A 21,150-nucleotide genomic window follows, 5' to 3' on the forward strand; every position below is an offset into this window, starting at 1 on the left:
ACATCAATGACTCTTGTTACAGGAACTCAGAACCAAGGGAGGTATCACTGGGGCTACAAAGTCAGTCACTCCTGACACCTCAGCATGGTGAGCTGGAGCTCCAAAGCTTGGACATATGGTCCTTTGTGGCCAGGCTGGACATCTTCGATTTACTATAGGGATGGTGGGTGAAGGGCTGGAGAACAAGGTATTTAATATGCAATGTGCTTGCCTCCTCATTAGCCCATGGTCTACTGACAGACCTGCGATTTCAATATTACAATATACTGTAGGCCATCCTAGAAACTCAAGTCCAGAACCAGACCTATAAAAGATGGGCTACACAGTGGAAAGGTTTTTGCATGTGGGGATCTTCCCAAGCTGGATATGATCCATAAACTTTTTCTCCTACCCTTGAGTAAACAGAAGCTTAACTTTAGATGGAACCATTTAGGCATTTCTGTTATTTCTCCCTCTGCATTTTATAACTGTTTTGCTTATCTTTGTGTCACTTTCTTTTTTTTAATCTTTTTATACCCCTTTCTTGTAAGCACTGTATTTTTTAGATTAATGCTTAAAACTTTAATAAGTTTGGTCCTTGTATGCTCTTAAAGAATCCATACCCTTTCAGGGAGCGGATGGCCTTTGATTATCGGACAGTAGAATACAATTCGGGGACTCATCACCCCATGTATTTGAGGAGTGGTGGCAGCGTGTTGTGCATCCAGGGTGAACGGACTGTGTCGGGGTGTGATTTATGCTCAGTTTGCAGCCTACAACAGAGGTTGCAGTGAGAAAGGATAAATTAACCCTTGTAGTCGTACCCCACATCACACGCCGAGAAGTGTGTACGTGATACCATGTAACACTACTGTAAATATTCTCAATAGGAAAGCTTGAAAAATTCAGTTGAATATACGCTACAGAAATATGCAACTGTGTGCAACTTAAGTCTGCTACTTATAGATGTCAACCCCATAATTCCCTATTAGGAAAATGGATTTTCTAAACTGGACTACCCCGTTAAGGTAGAATGACACACAAACATTTAGCATCGTCTTTAGCGGTGCACATAGGAAATAGAATTTATATTTACCTGAAATTCTCAAACTTTTCAATGAGAATACTGATGTCTGACGCGTTAGTCTGATTCCGTTGTCTTATTCCCAATTTTCTGGTGGCTTTAGGTATGGATGGCAGCGGTCTTGAGGGTGCTGGAGGGATTCTTAGGCCAGACCTGTCTTGTCCTCCTGATATGAGATGAGCTGGCTTAGGAGGTACTAATAATAAAAAATAATAATAATAATAATAATAAAATTAGAATCTGTAAGAAAAAGTACAAGTGTTTGCTTTGTATCCATTTCCATGCATATTTAATGCAGTATTCTGCACTGGTAAATGGGAACATCATCTAGCACCAATGATTGCACTATGCAGGTACATTTTGGGGCTCGTAAATCAATGCATGCTTCACCAAAGCAAGGTCCGATCTATGTCCCAACCAGCAAATTAACAAATCCAAAAATGAAAATCTTAAAAAAAAGAACATAAAACACTTACCTGCATAATGTGGAGGTAGAACAGTAGAAGGAACAGTAAAGTGCCCCTTAATCTAAGAGCCCATCATGTAGAGCCACTATATGTTTCTCTTTCAAACCACTATTAACTGTAAGCCGTTGTCATTAGCTCAGTCCCTTACGTGCAATCTAATAGATAGAAATTGGTGACTTTTCATTTTCACGCTGGCATTTGGTTAGACTCACTTCTTGACCATTTAGGAATAGTTTTCAGCAGGCTCATTATCATCAGAGGCAGGATTAGAATGACATGTAGCACTTCTATATACCGCTGATAACACAGGATCCACCAATCACAATAGGCAATGTAACAGAAGACCCTGCTCTGTCCCTTCACAATAACCTTTGGACATGCTCATTAGAAGTTCAGTACAAAAGCTAGGGGCGGGGTCTGTTCAATGTGGCTATGTACACATGTTGTTTCCTGATACAACTGGAAGTTAAAGTCTCAAAAAGCCTCAGCAGTCAGTGTTAAAATTGCACGTTTTCTATTATTTATTTTTAATCCAGATTGTAATATGTAAAAAAAATGACAATTTAAAGAAAAAAAATACATTTAACACAAAAACCTGCAAACAATAAGTCAATTTCTTAGGATAGCTTCCCTCTTCTTTTTTTAGATGAACTTAAGTTCACACCAGACCTGTTTGGATCATACTTGCCAACTTTTCATGACAATCATGCAGGAGATGTGTTTGTTCTGACGCCTCCACTCGCACACACGTTTACCACCTCTGTTAACACAATTCTCGCACCCCCTCAATCACCCCGATTAAAAAAACCTCCAGAATACCTGGTTTCTGGGAGGTTTTGGGTAGATTTGTTAGGACCCACGAGATTTGCTCACTCTTCCAAATGTCTGGGTGGGGCATGTCCTCTTATTCTAGGAACTTCCCATATGTTCCAGGAAAGCTGGCAAATAAGGACTTGAGCCACTATACAGACAAAGGTAACAGGACACACTTCTTAATCTTTGAATTCAAGTTTTTCATTGAGTCCAATTGCACCCCATGTATAACATCTGGCCCCTCATTCCGTGTGTATAAAACCCGGTTCCTCACCATGCTGTCCGCTTTTACGAAAATGTGCCAATGGCTGGTGGTAAAGAGCTCACTGACTCCATAACTGCAGAGTCCAGACTTCCTCCAGGTACAAAAACTGTGCCCCCTCCCAGAGTTTCATGGCATGGGCTTCCATGGTTGAGCAGTTGAATGCCGCCTTATATCGCCAATGTCATGTGTCCAATGGTGTGATGAAAAGTGAAAGCCAATGGATTCTGGAGTGCTCTGTGAAGTGATGGACCACACTTCTCTATCTGGCGTCTGATGGACGAGTCTGGATTTGGTGAAGGCCAGGAGAACGTTAACCACCTGACTGCATTGTGCCAACTGTACAGTTCGGTGGCAGAGAGATAATGCAATAGGGTTGGTTTTCAGGGTTTAGTCTAGACTCCTTTGGTTCAAGTGGAGGGAAAACTTAACGTTTCAGCATACCAATTAGACAATTGTATCTTCCAACTTTGTGGGAACAGTTTGGGAAAGGCCCTTTTCTGTTTCCCATGATTGTGCCCAGTGCACAAGTTCCATACCATACATATGGTTGGTGGGAGTTTGGTGTGGAAGAACGTTTCCAGCACCACAGAGCCCTGGCCATACCTTTGAGATGAATTAGAATGGAAATTACGAGCCCAACCCTCTGATCAGTCCAACATCAGTATCTGACTTCACAAATGCCCTTGTTGTTGAAGGGGCAAACATTCCCCAGACACCCCTAAAATCTTTTAGAAAGTCTTCCCAGAATAGTGTTATAACTGCAAAGTGGGCACCAACTCCTTGTTACTACCTTTGGATTTAGAATGGAAGGTCGGAAAAGTTCACGTAAGATGAAATGTGAATGTGTCCCAATACCTTTGTCCTTATAGTCCTCATTCTGCAGCATATCTAGACCGACATACCATTCCAGCCCTAAGAAACCTACACAAAGAGACAGCCATACGTATTATCTTCCACCAAGTATCCAATTTATATTTCTAATAATTTGGCAGAAGTCGCAAAATGACAAAGATCAATGTATCTGGAATATAAAAGTTATGTATATAAGGAAGTAATATCCGTTGCCCTTTTACAATCTAATACCTCTGTACACATGATAAAGGTCCAGTATCAGCAGTCTTGTGATTAAATGCCTGAAATCAATTCTTTGTGACCAGTCCCTTTACAAAGTATGTCAGAAATGTGCAGATACAAGGAATTGTAAATCTTCTTACATATTCCTCGACCCTCCCACACGCGCAGAGAGTCTTCAGAAAATTTGTGGCTAACCACTGTCAACCTTACTTCCTTCTATAGTTGCATTTGCTGAGCTCTGAGTAACTCAATAGCTACCGGAAGGACTGAACTACAGATGAGAATCCGAGCAGAGACGATCTGAAGAATTTTGTCTGATTTAAAGGACTTAAAGCTCAGAAATTAATAATGAACGTGTAGGAGCAGGTCACTAGGAGGAATGCAAATGACTCCTCCTCATACTATTAAAGCGGATTAGATATTACAAGATGGTAGCCCGATTCTAACGCATCGGGTATTCTAGAATATGTATGTAGTTTATTAAGGAAGATTTTAGAATAATACATTGAATACACAGGATTCGGCCGGCCGCGACCAATTGGCGAAACACAGCCCACGTAGTATATAGCACAGCCCACGTAGTATATAGCAATGTGGGCATCATATCCCTGTTAAAAAAAAGAATTAAAATAAAAAATATTTCCTAACTTCACTCCTTTCCTACTAATTCCTATGTATGATTTTTTTTCTTTACTTCCTGTGACGTTTTGTTTCAGGGGAGTTTCAAATGAGACATCACAGGAGAATGGCCCTGAAGTCACTTCCCCACAGTGTTATCACCCCTCCATGGAACAGGACGTCATAAAGGGGCAGACTTGCCATAGCTTTGTCACTGCCATCCCCTAATGATGTCCTATTTCAAGGGGATGTGATGGAGAAGTGATGATGGCTTCGGTGGCCACTGTCCAAATCTTCAGTGACCTCCAGCACACTTCTCAGCCTCCCCATGCATCTACAATGGTCGCCCCCACAGTCTCTGCTAAGGGCTTCTTTCACACTTCCGTCGGTTCTCGGCCATCACAAAGCATCGACGCAACGTACCGACAGACGTTGGTGAAATTGTGCCAAACGTGAACTGCGGACGCAGTTTTTCAATGCGTCTGCTGCTCATTCTAAAGTCCCGGGGAGGAGATGGCGATCTCCGCCCGGGCATGCGCAGTCCAAATTGCAGGACGCAACGGATGAAAAAACGTTCCCTTGAACGTTTTTTTGCAACAACGGGCCGCAAAAACCCGACGCATCCAGTGGACGACGCATGCAACGTATGGCCATACGTCACAATGCGTTGCTAAGGCAAGTCTATGGGGAAAAAATGCATCCTGCGGGCAACTTTGCAGGATGCGTTTTTTTCTCCAAAACGACACATTGCGACGATGGCCAAACAACGGAAGTGTGAAAGAAGCCTAACACTGACACGTCCCTGAATTCCTCAGATTGAGAGGTCATCAGGGTGCAGTGATAGAAGTAGGGTGAGTAACAGAAGAACAGCAGTGCCTCCCTCATGATGATTATTCGTTTGAGTGCAGTTCTGCTGTCATTCACCTTCCTTCCATCACCGCTGTCTCTTTCCCTGAACTGAGGTGTTATCAGGGGTAAGTGATAGAAGCAGTGTGAGTGACAGCAGCGTTGATCCATAGCTTCCATCATGCCATGAAACAAATCGTTTAACAGGAAGCTGTGCTACTACCACTCACCCTGCTTCTATCACTGTCCCCTGATGACAAAGGAGAAAAATGATGGCAGCGTCGGAAGCAGAGACTGTGGCGGTGGTGACTGAAGATGCAGGTGACGGGGAAAGATGTGTGGCGGTGGCGACGTCCTGAAACAAGACGTCACCAGGGGACGCAATGACAGAGACTGTGGTAAGTGACTGCAGCACCACTAACTGAAGATGTCCTGTCATGGGGAGGTGATAGAAGCTGTGGGGAAATGACTGCAAGCGAAAAGTCACAAGAAGTAAAGAAAAGAAGACAAATATAAGGATTATTAGGATAGAGAGAACGGTAGGGAACTTTATAATAAAGCAAATAAGTGGTTAAAGGTTATGCAGCGCCCCAGAGTCCTGGTCGTTGCAGTACTGTGGCTCCGCCACTACGGGGAGCTATGGTGCGTCCGATGGCACTGAAGGAGTTCATCTGATCAGGTATCACAGACACCAATACATTTCACAGCCGGGCCTCCGGGGGGAGCTAAGGGTGCTATTCATTAGGCCACTCCCCACCATAGTGGGTAAACTGGGGGTCAGGCGGGAAGTTAGATCAGAAAGCTGACTGGGTTGGAACCAGGCAACACCTTGTGGCAGAGGGTGTTGTAGGGGAAGATACAGTAGGGTCTCTGTCAGGGGTGGGATCCTGACAGAGGCTTGGCAACGAGAACGAACGTAACGGGACCGTGCCTGCTCCGGGTAGCGGCGGTGCCCAAGAAAGGATTAGAAGAGAGATAGATTGTGCTGAGTGAGAAACGGGATCACGCAAAGGAGAAATACCAGTAGGAGTCGTGCTGTAAGATCGAAGCAACATCCTACTGAGGCGCACTACCGGTGGCCGGAACGCCGAGGGAGTAGAATAACATTCAGCTTCAAGCGATACTCCAAACAGCGGCAGGACAGTCAGTCTCAGGCGGGCTGTCTAACTCAAATCACCTATGAAGTCTTGGGAGGCAATTGTGGGAGAGGGGCGTCTCTAGGGTCTCGGAAGAACTCCAGGCCTACCCGTCAAACGGGTGCCGTTCCTACCCGAACCTCAGGGAGGGACGGAGGATTAGCAGAACATCATCTAGTCGAGTTGTGAGGGAACTTAAGAAACAGACACAACAGTTGTGGGGTACTTTCCGTAAGCGCAGCAGGGAAGGACTACAACACATAGCGCTAGGGGGAAGGCACAGATTTCCTCCTGTGAAGAGAACTCTGGAAGTGTCATTGGACCGGCCGGACTTGCGCAGCCTGGTGAGCCGTATTCTGGACTGAGGACTCAGAGATCTTCAGTAAAGAGGTAAAGAGACTGCAACCTGGTGTCCTCGTTATTTACCGCGACCTGCACCCCACAACTGCACCGTTACAACACCACTTATTGCACCGGACGTCCCCCACTGACAGACAGGGCCACGGACCGGGTCTAGCCACCGTGACAACCCCAGAGCAGAGACTCAGAGGCCCGGCTCCGGGTGCCCCTCGGCCCTGCGGCGGTGTGGGGGCGCTCCAGTTACACATAGATATAAAGCTCTTTATAAATATGTACCGGACCACCATTTTAACCCCTCAGCAATTTTTTTATTCCAATCCGTTCCCCTCGAGGATGTGACACTACTCCCACTGGCCATATAGCTGCTGCCCTCTGGCCCACTCCTATATTTTGTAGATGAGGACATTGAGAAGAATCGAATGAATGCAATAGATGAAAATCTTACCTACAGGAGCGCGGGGTGGAAGGATTGCATTTGGGCACTAGTGCCATGGCATGGTACTTAGGTAAGGGTGTGCCCCAGGTTTAGGAGGGGACTACTAGACACTTGGGATAAAGTGGTTGCCAACCACTTCCAGGAGTCTCTAAAGCTGGGAACTGACTGTACTGGCATTTTAGGCTTTTAGTTTCCGGTTCAGTTTGAGCAGAATTACATTACGAAGATGAGCCCCCGAGCGCTGTTCCTGGAGGATAGTCATACACAAGGTGTATGGGAAGTTTGTGATAAAATTCAGTGGGGAACACGGGAGAAATGGCCTTTTAGTTGATGGGACCAGAAGGACATATAGGGAGGGTTAGCTGGCCAAAGATGGGGTGGGGTTATGGACCAATTCTTGTCTGGCAGCACCTTGACAAAGCTAAGAAAAAGAGAAGCTGCAGCGATGCAGAAGAGACAGGTTTCAGCACAGAGGACTGACAACCGAGGAAGTGCAAGTAGCGGCTGTGCTCGATCACGGCAGGAATGGACATCAAGTGAGACTATGTAAGGCGGTAGAGGAAAAGCTGAGCTACTACATGGATGTACGCAGACCCAGTGTCGGTAGTTAAATAGTTACCAAGAAGAGCCACAACAGGGCCAAAAAAGTTATCTGGAGCAAACTACACAAGAGATTGTATTGTTGATCACCACAGAAAACGGAGTCAAAGCAGAGTTTCTAAATAATCTGTTCTTTTGTTCCAATGTGTAAAAGGAATCATTTACTAGATTTTTGCTACCCCGTGTGAGAGCAGAGGCCCCAGTTCCAGCTCTGTGTCACTTACTGGGCTGCTTGCGGTAGTTTTCATAAAATCACCGTTTTTTCTGCTGCAGATCTAGCAGTTCTCTGAATGCTAAGCTCTGTATAACCCCACCCACACCACAGATTGGCAGCTCCCTGTTTACAACGTGCATAGGCAGAAAGCTGCCAATCAGTGATGGGGGTGGGGTTATACAGAGGAGGATGATTACATGGCTGCAGGCTTACTAATCCTCGAGTGATAAAATTACTGTTTAAAAGGTTATCAAAACTATACTAAGCAGCCCAGTAAGTGACAACGCTGGAATCAGGGTCTCTGTCCCTACATAGTGCTGCTCTTTGATAAAAAAAAAAAAACCTGGATAGAAGAAAGAAACCCATGTCTGAGCCATTTCATATCAGGTAGTCCACGGTCCACCTGACACCCTTGTGATCACCCACATTAACTCAACAAGAGTAGTATCATTATACAAATTGTTTCACATATAAAAAAATAAAAAAAAATCGATCTTTTTCTTTTTTAAATCTTATTGTTTTCTGTTTATAAACGCCCAGAAATTAAATTTAACGCTATGTCAAAATTATTCCAAGACATTAAATACCAACCTTGAGGTTTTTCTAGATTTGACTTCCTGATTGGATGAGCTTTTGCCCGTGGCTTTTTTCCAGGTTGCTGAATACATGGTACCGGGCTCGTGTACGGAGCTTTTCCAAATGGACTTGATTCAACATGACACTTCACTTGGAAAGTGGTATAGCCACAACCTGGAAAGACAAATAAATAACACTTGATTATTTTGGGGTAAGAAAATGCCAAAAACATCAGTAAATATATATTTTTACCAATTAATCAATCTCCGTAAAATGGGAGTAGCAGTTCACTGTAGCCCCATGTACCTTTCCCGTAGGTGTTGTCAACCTACATAGTCTAAAAGGCGGCATAACACTACCTAACGAATAAGTAGTTATGCCACAGTATACCTAGGGCGTCATGAGAAGAAAAAAAAGAGTCATGTACTATTAGACCTTCAGAGTCACTCAAATTAATATGGTCCATGTCAGTGTTTATGAAGGGGCATGACGGGGTAAGATGTGCTGATTCATAAAGAGGCATCTACTATTTAATGAATTTGGTGTGCGCCTCGTCAGAAATCCTACTCCGGTCAGGGAATGGAGTAATATTTCTGCTGTAAATTACTCCACTAAAGTGGCATAACTTTTGAGGATTTCGGTGGGCATCACTACACTCCGTTATGCTCATGCTCACTCCAATTTGGCAGAGCTGTCCAAGACTGGAAAATGCCAAAATTCACAATGTTTGGCACAACTTTATACTCTCAAAAATTTTTCTGATTTTTCAATTTCCAGAAAATTGGTGTAAATATTTTGCTAAATCGGCCACTAAATAGTCATTCAAGAGCATCTGTATGAAGGTTGCCCTCCACCTTAGAGTTCTTGGCTAAACGTTGCCTTTATACACATGCCAGACATATCGAATGGCGGCTTATCTCCCTTGAACACAAAGGATTAGGCATGTTAAAATTCAAGATGCCCCATCCTACTTTTTCCCTTAATGCAATGAGTCAGGAAATTGCCATACACACTAGATGGTCAGGAGACCCTGATGACATGGTAATGGTCATCCGATATTCAGCTAATAGGCAAGGAAACCTTAAAAGGATGTCTCATTTCACAAGTCAATGGCACATCCCAAAAAATAATAATAATCTTTATTTATATAGCGCCAACATATTCTGTAGCGCTTTACAATTCCACAAGGTATGCAATAAATATTTCTGATAGATGAGGAAATGGCGCAGACACGGATTGCTTACGTCTCACAATCTTGAGAACAGACCCAATCTTGAGCCGCTGAAAAAAGAAGAGTTGGCCGGATATGCGCTACTCTCACTTCTATGGGAGGCCTGAAAACGGTCAAGTTCAGGTATGTTAAGGACTCCCATAGAAGTGAATAGAGATGCACCATAAAATGTTGAAAGTGGGGAGTATAAGATAACTGGACCAGAGCATAGAAAAATAAGTGTCCCCTATCCCTCAAGCCACAGGTCTTTTCCAATGTTTTCCTCCTTTTCATCTTGATTTACTTCTTCGTAGGCCAACAAGGATGTACTTGTGCCGGTTACATTTATCAACTACTCTTCTTCCTGCGCTTCAATCGTATCACTTTACTATGTACTAGTAATAAAACTCACTAAAGAGAAGGAGCATAAGTTGGTATGTGTGCAATGTGTAAGAGGACATTCACACGGTGGCCATTTCACAGACAAAACCCAAGAAAAAGGAAAAAAAAAGAAAAAAGAAGAGTATATACCCTATAGTAAGTAAATAACTAAATAGTAAGACTATATACCGTATAGTAAGTAAATAACTAAATAGTGTTATGGTTTGGTGATTAAGGAGCGACATGCGACTAGCTCTGAGCAGGTGGTAACTATACAGACCGCAGTTCCCAATCTTAACACAGACACTAGCAGTAGCCGTGGGATGTTCCTGTCACTCCCTAGACACCTCGTCTCGGCCGGAGATCTAGCTACCCCTAAAGGCAGAAACAGGAAAGCTATCTCGCCTCAGAGAAAATCCCCAAAGGATAGGACAGCCCCCCACAAATAATGACTGTGAGAGGAGACGGAAATGACATACGTAGTATGAAGCAAGATTTTAGCAAAGGAGGCCACTACTAGCTAGATAGGATTTAGTACAGGACAGAACACTGTGCGGTCGGTAAAAAAAAAAAACTAGAAAAAGTCCACCGCAGAGAAATGCAAAAATCTCCACACCTGACTAAAGGTGTGGAGGGCAAACTCTGCTGCCCAGAGCTTCCAGCTTAGCTAAACAGATCCATACTGATAAGCTGGACAAATGAGCAGAAAATGCAAAACAACAAAGTCCACAATAAGTGAACTGCAAAAAGACAAGCAAGGACTTAGCTTTGCTGAAATGGTCAGAGGAACAGGGAAATCCTCAGAGAGCCATGACTCCAAGCTCAACAATTGACAACTGGCATTGAATCAGGGATAAAGCCAGACTAATGTAGCCGAGCCAGGAAGACGATCAGTGAAAGCAGCTGCCGATGCTAAATCCAAGAAGCAGCCATACCACTCAAAACCACAGGAGGGAGCCCAAGAGCAGAATTCACAAAAATGCTACTTATAACCACCGGAGGGAGCCCAAGAGCGGAATTCACAACAAAATAGTGCTAGTATATGCAAATAACATAGGGGACTTAGTTATCACTATTTTCATGAAGAAAGAATAAAAGCCGTCCCACCACGACAAGGTGACCCAATCGGGACAGTCCAATCTTATCACTAGTATTAAAATCTCACATTTTACATAACCATAATAGCTAAACACTGCGCCATGCTTGTGAAAAACTAAATGAAAAGGAGAAAGCAAATTGAACGGTAAAAAGGATTTTCTTTTCAAAAGTAAAATAAAAGATTTCTGCAAGTGAATAGGAGCGCATTCAGCATACACTGGAATAAAGGCTGACAAACCGCACAATGCTACACAATACAGACAATAAGATACTTTCATATAAACAATGATCGGGTAGAATAGGACACTGGCAAGTGGCACAACCTTACATAAAAGCTCATGGTAGTAAATGCTCATAAAAGGTTTTTAGAAATTGGATTATGTTTTTCTCCCCATAAGGCCACGATTTTTTGTCCTTGGTTCAGCCCATGTCTAAGCTGGTCGGACCGGCACCAAATAGCTATTGACTGTCTATAAGGAGTAGAAGCTATAGATGGCTATAAAATCACGGAGGAGCCTTATAAAAGATTCATCACTGTATAAAAATGTTATCCATCTTAAATTTGTCTTTACAAACGGAATTTTATGTAATGGTGAAATGTCATATGTTCACTCCTATCTGTGGACAGCATGTTATAGAGCAGGATTCATATATAGGTCTGTTAGTACAACTGCTGCAGCATTTACTGCTCTTTCCTTGCTTAGGAGTCCAGTAGGTGGTCCTATTGACTGCTCTGTCCTTGCTTAGAGTCCAGTGGGTGGCCTTATTGACTGCTCTATCCTTCCTTAGGAGTCCAGTGGGTGGTCTTATTGACTGCTCTATCCTTGCTTAGGAGTCCAGTGGGTGGTCTTATTGACTGCTCTATCCTTGCTTAGGAGTCCAGTGGGTGGTCATATTGACTGCTCTTTCCTTGCTTAGGAGTCCAGTGGGTGGTTCTATTGACTGCTGCGTCCTTGCTTAGAAGTCCAGTGGGTGATATTATTGACTGCTCTTTCCTTGCTTAGGAGTCCAGTGGGTGGTCCTATTGACTGCTCTGTCCTTGCTTAGGAGTCTTGTGGGTGGTCATATTGACTGCTCTGTCCTTGCTTAGGAGTCCAGTGGGTGGTCTTATTGACTGCTCTATCCTTGCTTAGGAGTCCAGTGGGTGGTCATATTGACTGCTCTTTCCTTGCTTAGGAGTCCAGTGGGTGGTTCTATTGACTGCTGCGTCCTTGCTTAGAAGTCCAGTGGGTGATATTATTGACTGCTCTTTCCTTGCTTAGGAGTCCAGTGGGTGGTCCTATTGACTGCTCTGTCCTTGCTTAGGAGTCTTGTGGGTGGTCATATTGACTGCTCTGTCCTTGCTTAGGAGTCCAGTGGGTGGTCCTATTGACTGCTCTGTCCTTGCTTAGGAGTCTTGTGGGTGGTCATATTGACTGCTCTGTCCTTGCTTAGGAGTCCAGTGGGTGGTCTTATTGACTGCTCTATCCTTGCTTAGGAGTCCAGTGGGTGGTCATATTGACTGCTCTTTCCTTGCTTAGGAGTCCAGTGGGTGGTCCTATTGACTGCTGCGTCCTTGCTTAGAAGTCCAGTGGGTGATATTATTGACTGCTCTGTCCTTGCTTAGGAGTCTTGTGGGTGGTCATATTGACTGCTCTGTCCTTGCTTAGGAGTCCAGTGGGTGGTCTTATTGACTGCTCTTTCCTTGCTTAGGAGTCCAGTGGGTGGTCTTATTGACTGCTCTTTCCTTGCTTAGGAGTCCAGTGGGTGGTATTATTGACTGCTTTGTCCTTGCTTAGAAGTTCAGTGCGTGGTATTATTGACTGCTCTGTCCTTGCTTAGGAGTCCAGTGGGTGGTCCTATTGACTGGTCTTCCCTTGCTTAGGAGTCCAGTGGGTGGTCCTATTGACTGCTCTGTCCTTGCTTAGGAGTCCAGTGGGTGGTATTATTGACTGCCCTTTCCTTGTTTAGGAGTCCAGTGGGTGGTCCTATTGATTGCTCTGTCCTTGCTTAGGAGTCCAGTGGGTGGTCCTATTGACTGCTCTTTCCTTGCTTAGGAGTCCAGTGGGTGGTCCCATTGAGTGATTGACAGCTTTGCCTGTAAGAGCGTACATCAAGAGATACAGTAGATGTCTATCACTAAGAAGGACCACCCACCGGACTCCTGAGCATGGAAATAGCAGGGGTATAAACGAATAAAATAGAGACGATACTAATTCTTAACTGCTCCTACTCAATGTCTTGCTCCCGGTAGAGCAAAAAGCAAACATATCGGGATTATATTTAAGCAGAATATGTATGCAGCATTTGAATTGCGCATTTTCCATGTTTTTTTAACATAACATTGGTTATACAAAAGTATCCGATCCAGAGGTTAAAAATTGGAAACAAGATGGTACCCACTATACTTCACCTGGTGGGAAATGGAGAATCTAGCCAGGAAGGCTTCATCATCATTTTGCCTTGTTTTTTCATAAAATCAATAGATATAGAATGCTTTAAATAAATATATCTTTAAAAAAAAAAATCTGCCTCTTTCTCCTCCTGGACTCGTCATTCATTTTTAAAATTCTCACCGCACCAGTAAAATGTGTCCTCAGCCAATACAGACTTCCCCATTACTGAGATAGGAGAGGGCAGTTGGTGCTTATAAAGTTCTATGGAGACCTGTAACTGTCTCAGGAGAACACCTCTAGCTCCTCCCATCTCCATAGAACCTTACAAGCACTAACTGTCATCTCTGTCAGTTCTTAGAAAATCACAGAATAAAGATTGAATCCATGAATCGACACCGAAAGATCAATCCGGGAGGAGACAAAATGTATTTGATAAGAAATGGCTTGTTTTCATGTACAATATTGATTTATGAAATAAATATGAAAATGGCGGTGACACTTTCAGCACTGCAGGAGCGGCCTTACGTTGGTGCCTATACGAGTGCAATTCAAACATAGAGCAAAAAGAAATAAAACTAGAAAAAAAAATAACTGAACAAGCTGCTCTGTACCATAATGATCATGAGCAGCTGATGAAAGCTCGGCTGTGCTACAAGACATTTGGTGCTAGGCAGTTGGCTCGGTGTACAGCGATATTTTCAGAATTTCCCGAAATGACTCTGATCACTATGTAACCCTTTATACACAACTAATAGCTTTTCCTGATTATCGGAGACATAATATTTTAAAAGATTCTTTAGTTTAAATTTTGTTGTAAAAGACCCATGGTCCAAACAAGTCTACATTTGTTTACTTGGCAGCCTTCCTACTAAAACGTTCCTCTAGGACTTAAACATTGGAGACTATCCTTGTGATCGACCATCAGTGACAAATTGGAATTAATCTTCAGAGGCACTTTGGTATTGCAGCTTATCAGGCATACAAATAATACCGTCATTGGAAGTTTTATGTCCTAAATCAATAGTACACGTGAAAATAAGAAACTTTAGAATTTCTCTTATTTGAGAAATCCGCTTCTTTCTCCTCCTGAATGACTCATTCCTTCCAAAAATTCTCAATACATGGGAAATTCTGTACTCACTGAAGACGGATTTTAGTCATTACTGAGATAGAAGACAGTTGGTGCTCAAAGTTCTATAGAACGTTCAGCAGAATATCTGTCGGCCTCTAGCTCCTCCCCCCTCCATAGAACTTTATAAGCACCAATTGTCATCTCCTATATCAGTAATGGGAAAGTCTGTCTTTACCGATTACACATTTTCCCCTTTAATTGAGAGTGTAAGATCACTCTGGGAGGAGAAAGAAGGAGACTTCTCTGATAAGATATATTACAAAGTTCCTTATTTTCATGTGTACTATTGATTTAGGAAATAACGATGGTACTAAATAGGACAGGAGGCAGCATATGGCATAGCCTCCCATATGGATAAGGAGTGGAGACGGCCGGGGTACGTTCCGAAGGTTGAACCTCCACACTAAAAGAATAGGCAATCAATGCTTCGGTCATGAAGAACCTAATTAAAGACTCCTGATTGGTGGAGACCGTGAATTATATTGAAAGGCTTGTGTAAGCATGGTGGACTGTACTGCTCTGTTCATCAATATTGTGTAATGTGAACAGTGTCATGCGTCTCTATGCCTCTAGTGTGTAATGTGATATGGTGTAGTATAAGTACTGGTAATATAGTAACGTGAAGTATAATAGGCATAGTGTGTGGCAGTGTTATAGGACATGTTGGTAATGTGTAATGATAGGACATAAGAAGGACAATAGGCTTAGTACAGACTGTTCTAGGATAATAACTGTAAGTTAGCTGAAGGTATAGGATAACATACAGGTAATGTTTGGGACAAGCCCACAGAGGGAGGGGCTAGTTCTAGTGAAAAGGAGGCACTTCCTGGAAGTGACTCAGATAGGGAAGTACAGCAACAACATCAAGTTCAGGTGCAGTGGGCTGCTAGGGACAGCGGGCTGCTAGGGACAGCGAGCTGCTAGGGACAGCGAGCTGCTAGGGACAGCATGTACCCATCATAGCAGACAATGGGACGCCACATTGGAAACTCATGCAGACGTTCAGGCAATGTCAGGAGCTCAAGGTCCGGCATAGGGGCTAAGGGAACCTTGTGTCCTCTGGCCCATGGGGCAAGAGGGATGCAGAACAGCGTGATCGGAAGGTGACGGATCCCAGGTGCACTACTGAACTGGACAGGAAATCCCTGGGGCTGACGGTGTCAGTGGGCATAGGGACAGTCCAGGAGGAATGGATGGTAGTACTGAATAGGTGTTGTTCTAAGTAAATAAGGAACAAAAAGTGCTGTGCCCTTTCCTATGTTACATTTGATGAACCTGAACTGTCCAGTAAACTTCTGATTGTTGAAATGAACTTGGTGTCCCCCAAGTTGTGCGCGGCGGCTCCTAAAGATGGAGGAATGGAGACAGTGGAGGCAAGGGAGTGTGATGTCCCCTCACCTGACAGCACACTGGGACACTGTTTTCCTGCAAAGCTGTAAAGTGCCAGGGCGCTATGAAGCAATAGCTCGGCCATGGCTGCCGCCCGCGGACACTTTACACATGGACCTCCATTTATCCAATGGACAGGCATTAACATTGAGGCATATGGAACAATATCATAAAGCTACAATGTCTGCCTCATTGCCAAATGCTGTCATCATATAATAAACCCTGCACCGTGGGATGGAAAGGACTATGCATTTTATATCTCGAGATGTTATGACCCCAAGTAAAGAACCAGTTGAGAATGTAGAAACTGATGAGACCATGAGAGAGGTATTTAGGTCAGAGGGAACGACGCTGCCTTCAGGAGAGTACAATGAACTTTTCATACACAGCCCCGTGGCGCGGTCTGGACATTGCCGCTGTATCAGGAGACGTTTTTCTTAATCTTCCGTCTACAAAATGACAGGAATGTGCATAATAATGTGACTGCAGGAAAAGAAAAATCTGCAACGTTCGATCTTACATCTTATTCCTAGAGGATATTAAAGGTATTTAATATGGAGATTCTTGGCCGTTTCGCTTCGGAACCCGATGGCACAAGTGTTTAGTGATTCTAAGGAACAAACATATACAATGGAATATAATACAAAGTGACAAATAAATAAATATATAATATCCTTTAGCGTTTCCTCCAATGAAGTGAAAAAAATAACCAAACCCCAAGTGTTCAATCAGCTCCAGCGACAACGCTCCCCATAGTCCTCAACAATTTATTTTTACTTCTCTGTTCCGATGACATGTGTATCAACATGATTGATGCTGTCAATCACTAAGACCAGTAATTGGCTGCAGCGGTCACTTGTATTAATCAATATTAGACTTTTTTTTTTCCTTTAAGCCATGTTGCTATGTGCAAAAAAACTTTTTCATGCTTTTTTTCCAATGATAAATACAAAGCTACAATAGCAAATTGGCTTTGATTACCACATTTTCCATATTTGTGATGCATTTTTTGGTTGAGATTTGAATTACCATTACTTTAATGTCTTTTAGTGCAGAGACGCTGGTATTCTGCAGCTGCGTTCCATCTCAAATTTACAGAGAATCTGTGAACCCTCCCAAAACCACATTGATGCATGCATGTCTTTAAAATTTAAATCCATTGACACATTTATATCTTCTATCTGTTGCTGCAAGCTCAATAAATTAGCACTTTCATTCATATGTAAAAGAGGCGATAAGTGCTCTGGGTGTGGCTTAGCTTTTAAATAAACACAGCTTTCTGAGGTTGTTTCTCCACCCAGCACCAGCCTCTTTAGCTTGTTTGACAGTTTAGTGTCTGTGTGAAGTCAGCCAAGGACATCAGACAGTGAACTACTAATCAAGCTAAAGAGGCTGGTGTTGGGGGGGGGGGGGGGGGGGGGGAGAAACAACTACAGAATGCAAAAGCTTAATAAGTGCTCTGTTACATCAAGAGCAAGTAATGAGTAATTAGCGTATGAATGAAACTGCTAATTGCTCAGGAGTGCAGCAACAGATAGAAGATTAAAAGATGTTGATGGATTAACATTTTGTTATTTATTTACTTTATTTACCATGAAGCACTGAGTGTCATTACATGACTATTTAACTACCTCTCAGTAGACACCGTTAGTACCGGTAAACCTTCATTTCCTATAGTGAACGCTCTCTGCCCATTATTTTGTGGACAAGACAAATTATTAATTACCTGGTTGACCACTTCTTGTTACTAAACCCATCTTGTAAAATCAAGCAAATGGATTTTACAACAGTGTACTATCAGCTGCCCAAACTGTAGTGGCCGCATCTCGCAGCGGCAGGTTAGAGCTCACGGTGTTACAATGGGCATGTTCCAATTGCATTAATGGAATACGATATTTTTGCAATGGTAAGAGGCTGGATTATTCTTGGCTTTGTGTGGATGTTACAGAAGCATTGTTTTAATACACAGAGAGCCAATTTATTATTTTCTTTTTTTTAATTTTTTTTTTTTTATAATAACTTTTTTTGTCTTAGATTTTTTTTGTGCCTTTTTTAGAGCAAATATAAAATATTAGTTTAGTTTAATGTTTTACTCAATAACGGTACCCAAGCACAATTTTTAAAAAGTGATGCGATATTTCAAAAAAGTAAAAAAGTGAATTAGGCTAAAAACATCTGGATAACCAAAATTGTGCTGATGATGCAAAAACAATAAAGTAAACAGACAAAATGAAGTGAAGTTAACTTAAAAAAAAAAAACCCGCTGTTTTAAATTTTTATTTTCTAAATCGATAGTTAACAAAAATAAGCAGCATTGTAATATAATTTTATTAGAGAAATCTGACTCTTTTTCCTCCTGGATTGAGCCTTTCGTTGTCACAATCTGTAAAATGTGTCTTGAGAAAATAAAAACTTTCAGATCAGACATCTTAGATGACAATTGGTGCTCATAAAGTTCTATGGAGAGGAGAGGGGGAGGAGAAAGGGGAGCTAGAAGCAAATATAGATGTTCTGCTGCAAGTTCGCCTGAATTGACAGTTATACTTTGAAAATAAAAAGTTTAAAAATGTAACTGTCAATGCCGGAGAACTTGCAGCAGAATGTTTGCTTCTGCCACTAGCTCCTCCCCTCCCCATTGAATCTTACGAGCACCAACTGACTTCTCCTATTTGAGTAATGGACAAATCTTTTTTCGCTGAATACAGATTTTTACTACTGAATACAAAGTTTACAAAGTGAAAAATCAGACCAGGAGGGTAAAGAAGCAGGCTTATCGGATTAGATATACCACTTATTTTCATGTGTACTATAGGTTAATGACAAAAAAAAAAACGGTTATGGTTTAAAAAAGGAGCAAATTAGATAAAAGAATAAAATGGCAACATAAAAATATCTATTGCAACCAATTTTGGGTTTATGAACCAAGCTCACAACATTGACAAGTAAAAGAGGATCTGTCACCAAATTTCACAATACGAATTGAAAACATTGCCAAGTAGATCTCTTGGACCTGATGAGACTAGAATAATTACTTTGAAAAGCCATGTGAGAATGGCTGTACAATTCTGATAATAAAAGGAGCATTTTAGGAGTCCAATTACGAGAGAGCTCATGAGTCTCATTGTAGTCAGTCTCTGTACACACAACCTGACTGACAGCTGCAGCTTGTACTGAGCAGTGTGAGATCTCAGCAGGGAAGAGGGACACTGAGGAGCAGTTGTCAATAAGGCTAGGCAGGCAGAGGTTGAGTTTTACACTTTCAAAAAGGATCATACAACCATTCTAATATGGATTTTCAAAATAAGTACACCTGTCTTACCATGAAGGCATTCAAAAATCAGCCGAGGAATCTCCTTTATGGGATTTTTCTATACAAATAACCATAATCAAGTTATTTCTTTGTACCATGCAGGTAAACCAGTTAGGGGAGAAAAACTACACCAAACCAGATATTGTATATAAAGTCAACATTTTCCCTAAATCGATACTAAGCAAATTATTGGTATGTGAGAAAAAAAGAAGGCAGCTCACAATATCTAACATTCGGGTCAAAGCCCCAGATAGAACACGGTGTATATTACACCTGATCTGATCGGGAAACAAGTAATAATAAGGAAATTCTATGGTGAAATACACCAGAATGAGAAAAATTGAAAAATTTGTGCACTTTTCACAATGTGTAAAGAAAAGAGACAAATATGCAGATTAAGAGACAATGCGCCCTTTGACAGCACTTCCAGATTAGTAGGTTGAAGAGATGGACTCTGTCTCTAAGCACATAGTTAGTACCTGAAAAAGTGAACTGTGAAGACGTTTCGTTAAATGTGTGTAGAACGTTGTATGTCTTCCATAAGTCTTTGCACCTTCTATTCTAGAATGTTTTGGAAAATTCCCTCCTGGACACCAAGAGCAAACAGACTGCAGTGCTTCATGCGGATAGTCTTTAAAAAAAAATCCAGTATAATGCTTTACAACCAGGTAATCCCCCCCTTGACTTTCTTAGGCTGACAATTCTTTAAAGTAGCAGAAAATCCAGAGATATCCTTCTTTGAGAACGTGAAAGCTTTCTAAAGCCAGATCCTGGTTGTCTATCCACAGGTCTAATGACCCAGCCAGATCATCAAGGAAAATAATAAAAATGAAACACCATGATTGGTTGTGTGTTAAGAATCAAAAATATAAAATCCGACATTGGATGATCAAGATATCGGATCCCATAAAATTATGGACACTTTTAAACCTATCATCAGATTGATGATAGTTAAATTTTAGAAGATATCGACTCTTCATGAAGACATCCACTAGGAGGAATTCTTTATGGCTATGCTCCCCAGGAAAAAGCATGTAAACTTGTGTGGGGGTGGTAGACAATGACTCACATTCGTGCCTGTGAAGACACCAATCGCATCAATGTATTGTAGTGTGAATAATGTTTTGAGTCTTATGTAAATATTACGTAATGTGAATTGTTATGTATTGTAATATAGAGTGTGAAAAGAATTGATAATATGTGTTCCTGTATAGTGTGAAATGCAAGACAAGAAATATAAGGCAATGCATAGTGAAGGGTATAGTATTATAAGATAATGTTGTGCGAGGAAGTTCTGCCCAGCAACATATAACAGAGTCAGAAGTAGTTAACAGTCAGGACTAGTCGACAATGTGAAGGGTTAGTATATAGGGACAGAGATGGGTCCTCAGGGGTAATTGAAGTTGTAGTAGACCTAATGTGTGATAAGGACTAACATCTAGTCCGCAGGCTAACAAGGCCGTATGCATTGGGTGACTTGTGGCGGGAGAAGAAAGAGACCGGAATGAAGAAAACGTGATACTCAAGCTGTGGTTTAAGTACTGGGACAAGAACAATGAGATGGCTGGAGACCGACTCTTGAACAAGCAGCCCTAGACTGAAAGAGTCGGAATACAGAATAATGACCAGGCCCCTTAACTGTCAAGGTACTACGCTATCTTCATTGGTGTGTGTGAGAGTAGTCAATTTCCCGAGCAGGTTGTCCACAAGCGTCTGGGAGCACAAGGCTTAACTCCGGTCATGATGGGACCGTTAAGTAGACTAGACGTGGAACCGCTGGAAAGGGG

General features: G+C 42.3%; 1 protein-coding gene across 2 annotated transcripts in view; it reads right to left on the bottom strand.

The window, feature by feature from the left end:
* The window catches only part of FGD3 (FYVE, RhoGEF and PH domain containing 3), a 256,971-nt gene that overhangs the window by 112,761 nt on the left and 123,060 nt on the right, over positions 1 to 21,150 (bottom strand). For both annotated transcript variants that reach the window (XM_077278182.1, XM_077278183.1), the window contains exons 2-3: positions 8,484 to 8,642; positions 1,076 to 1,259 (exon numbers count right to left, since the gene is read on the bottom strand). In XM_077278182.1, coding sequence (XP_077134297.1) covers positions 1,076 to 1,259; positions 8,484 to 8,642 — 343 coding nt within the window. The remainder of the gene's footprint in view (positions 1 to 1,075; positions 1,260 to 8,483; positions 8,643 to 21,150) is intronic.

This window comes from Ranitomeya variabilis, chromosome 8 (genome assembly GCF_051348905.1).
Source record: "Ranitomeya variabilis isolate aRanVar5 chromosome 8, aRanVar5.hap1, whole genome shotgun sequence".
In the NCBI taxonomy this organism is placed as follows: domain Eukaryota; kingdom Metazoa; phylum Chordata; class Amphibia; order Anura; family Dendrobatidae; genus Ranitomeya; species Ranitomeya variabilis.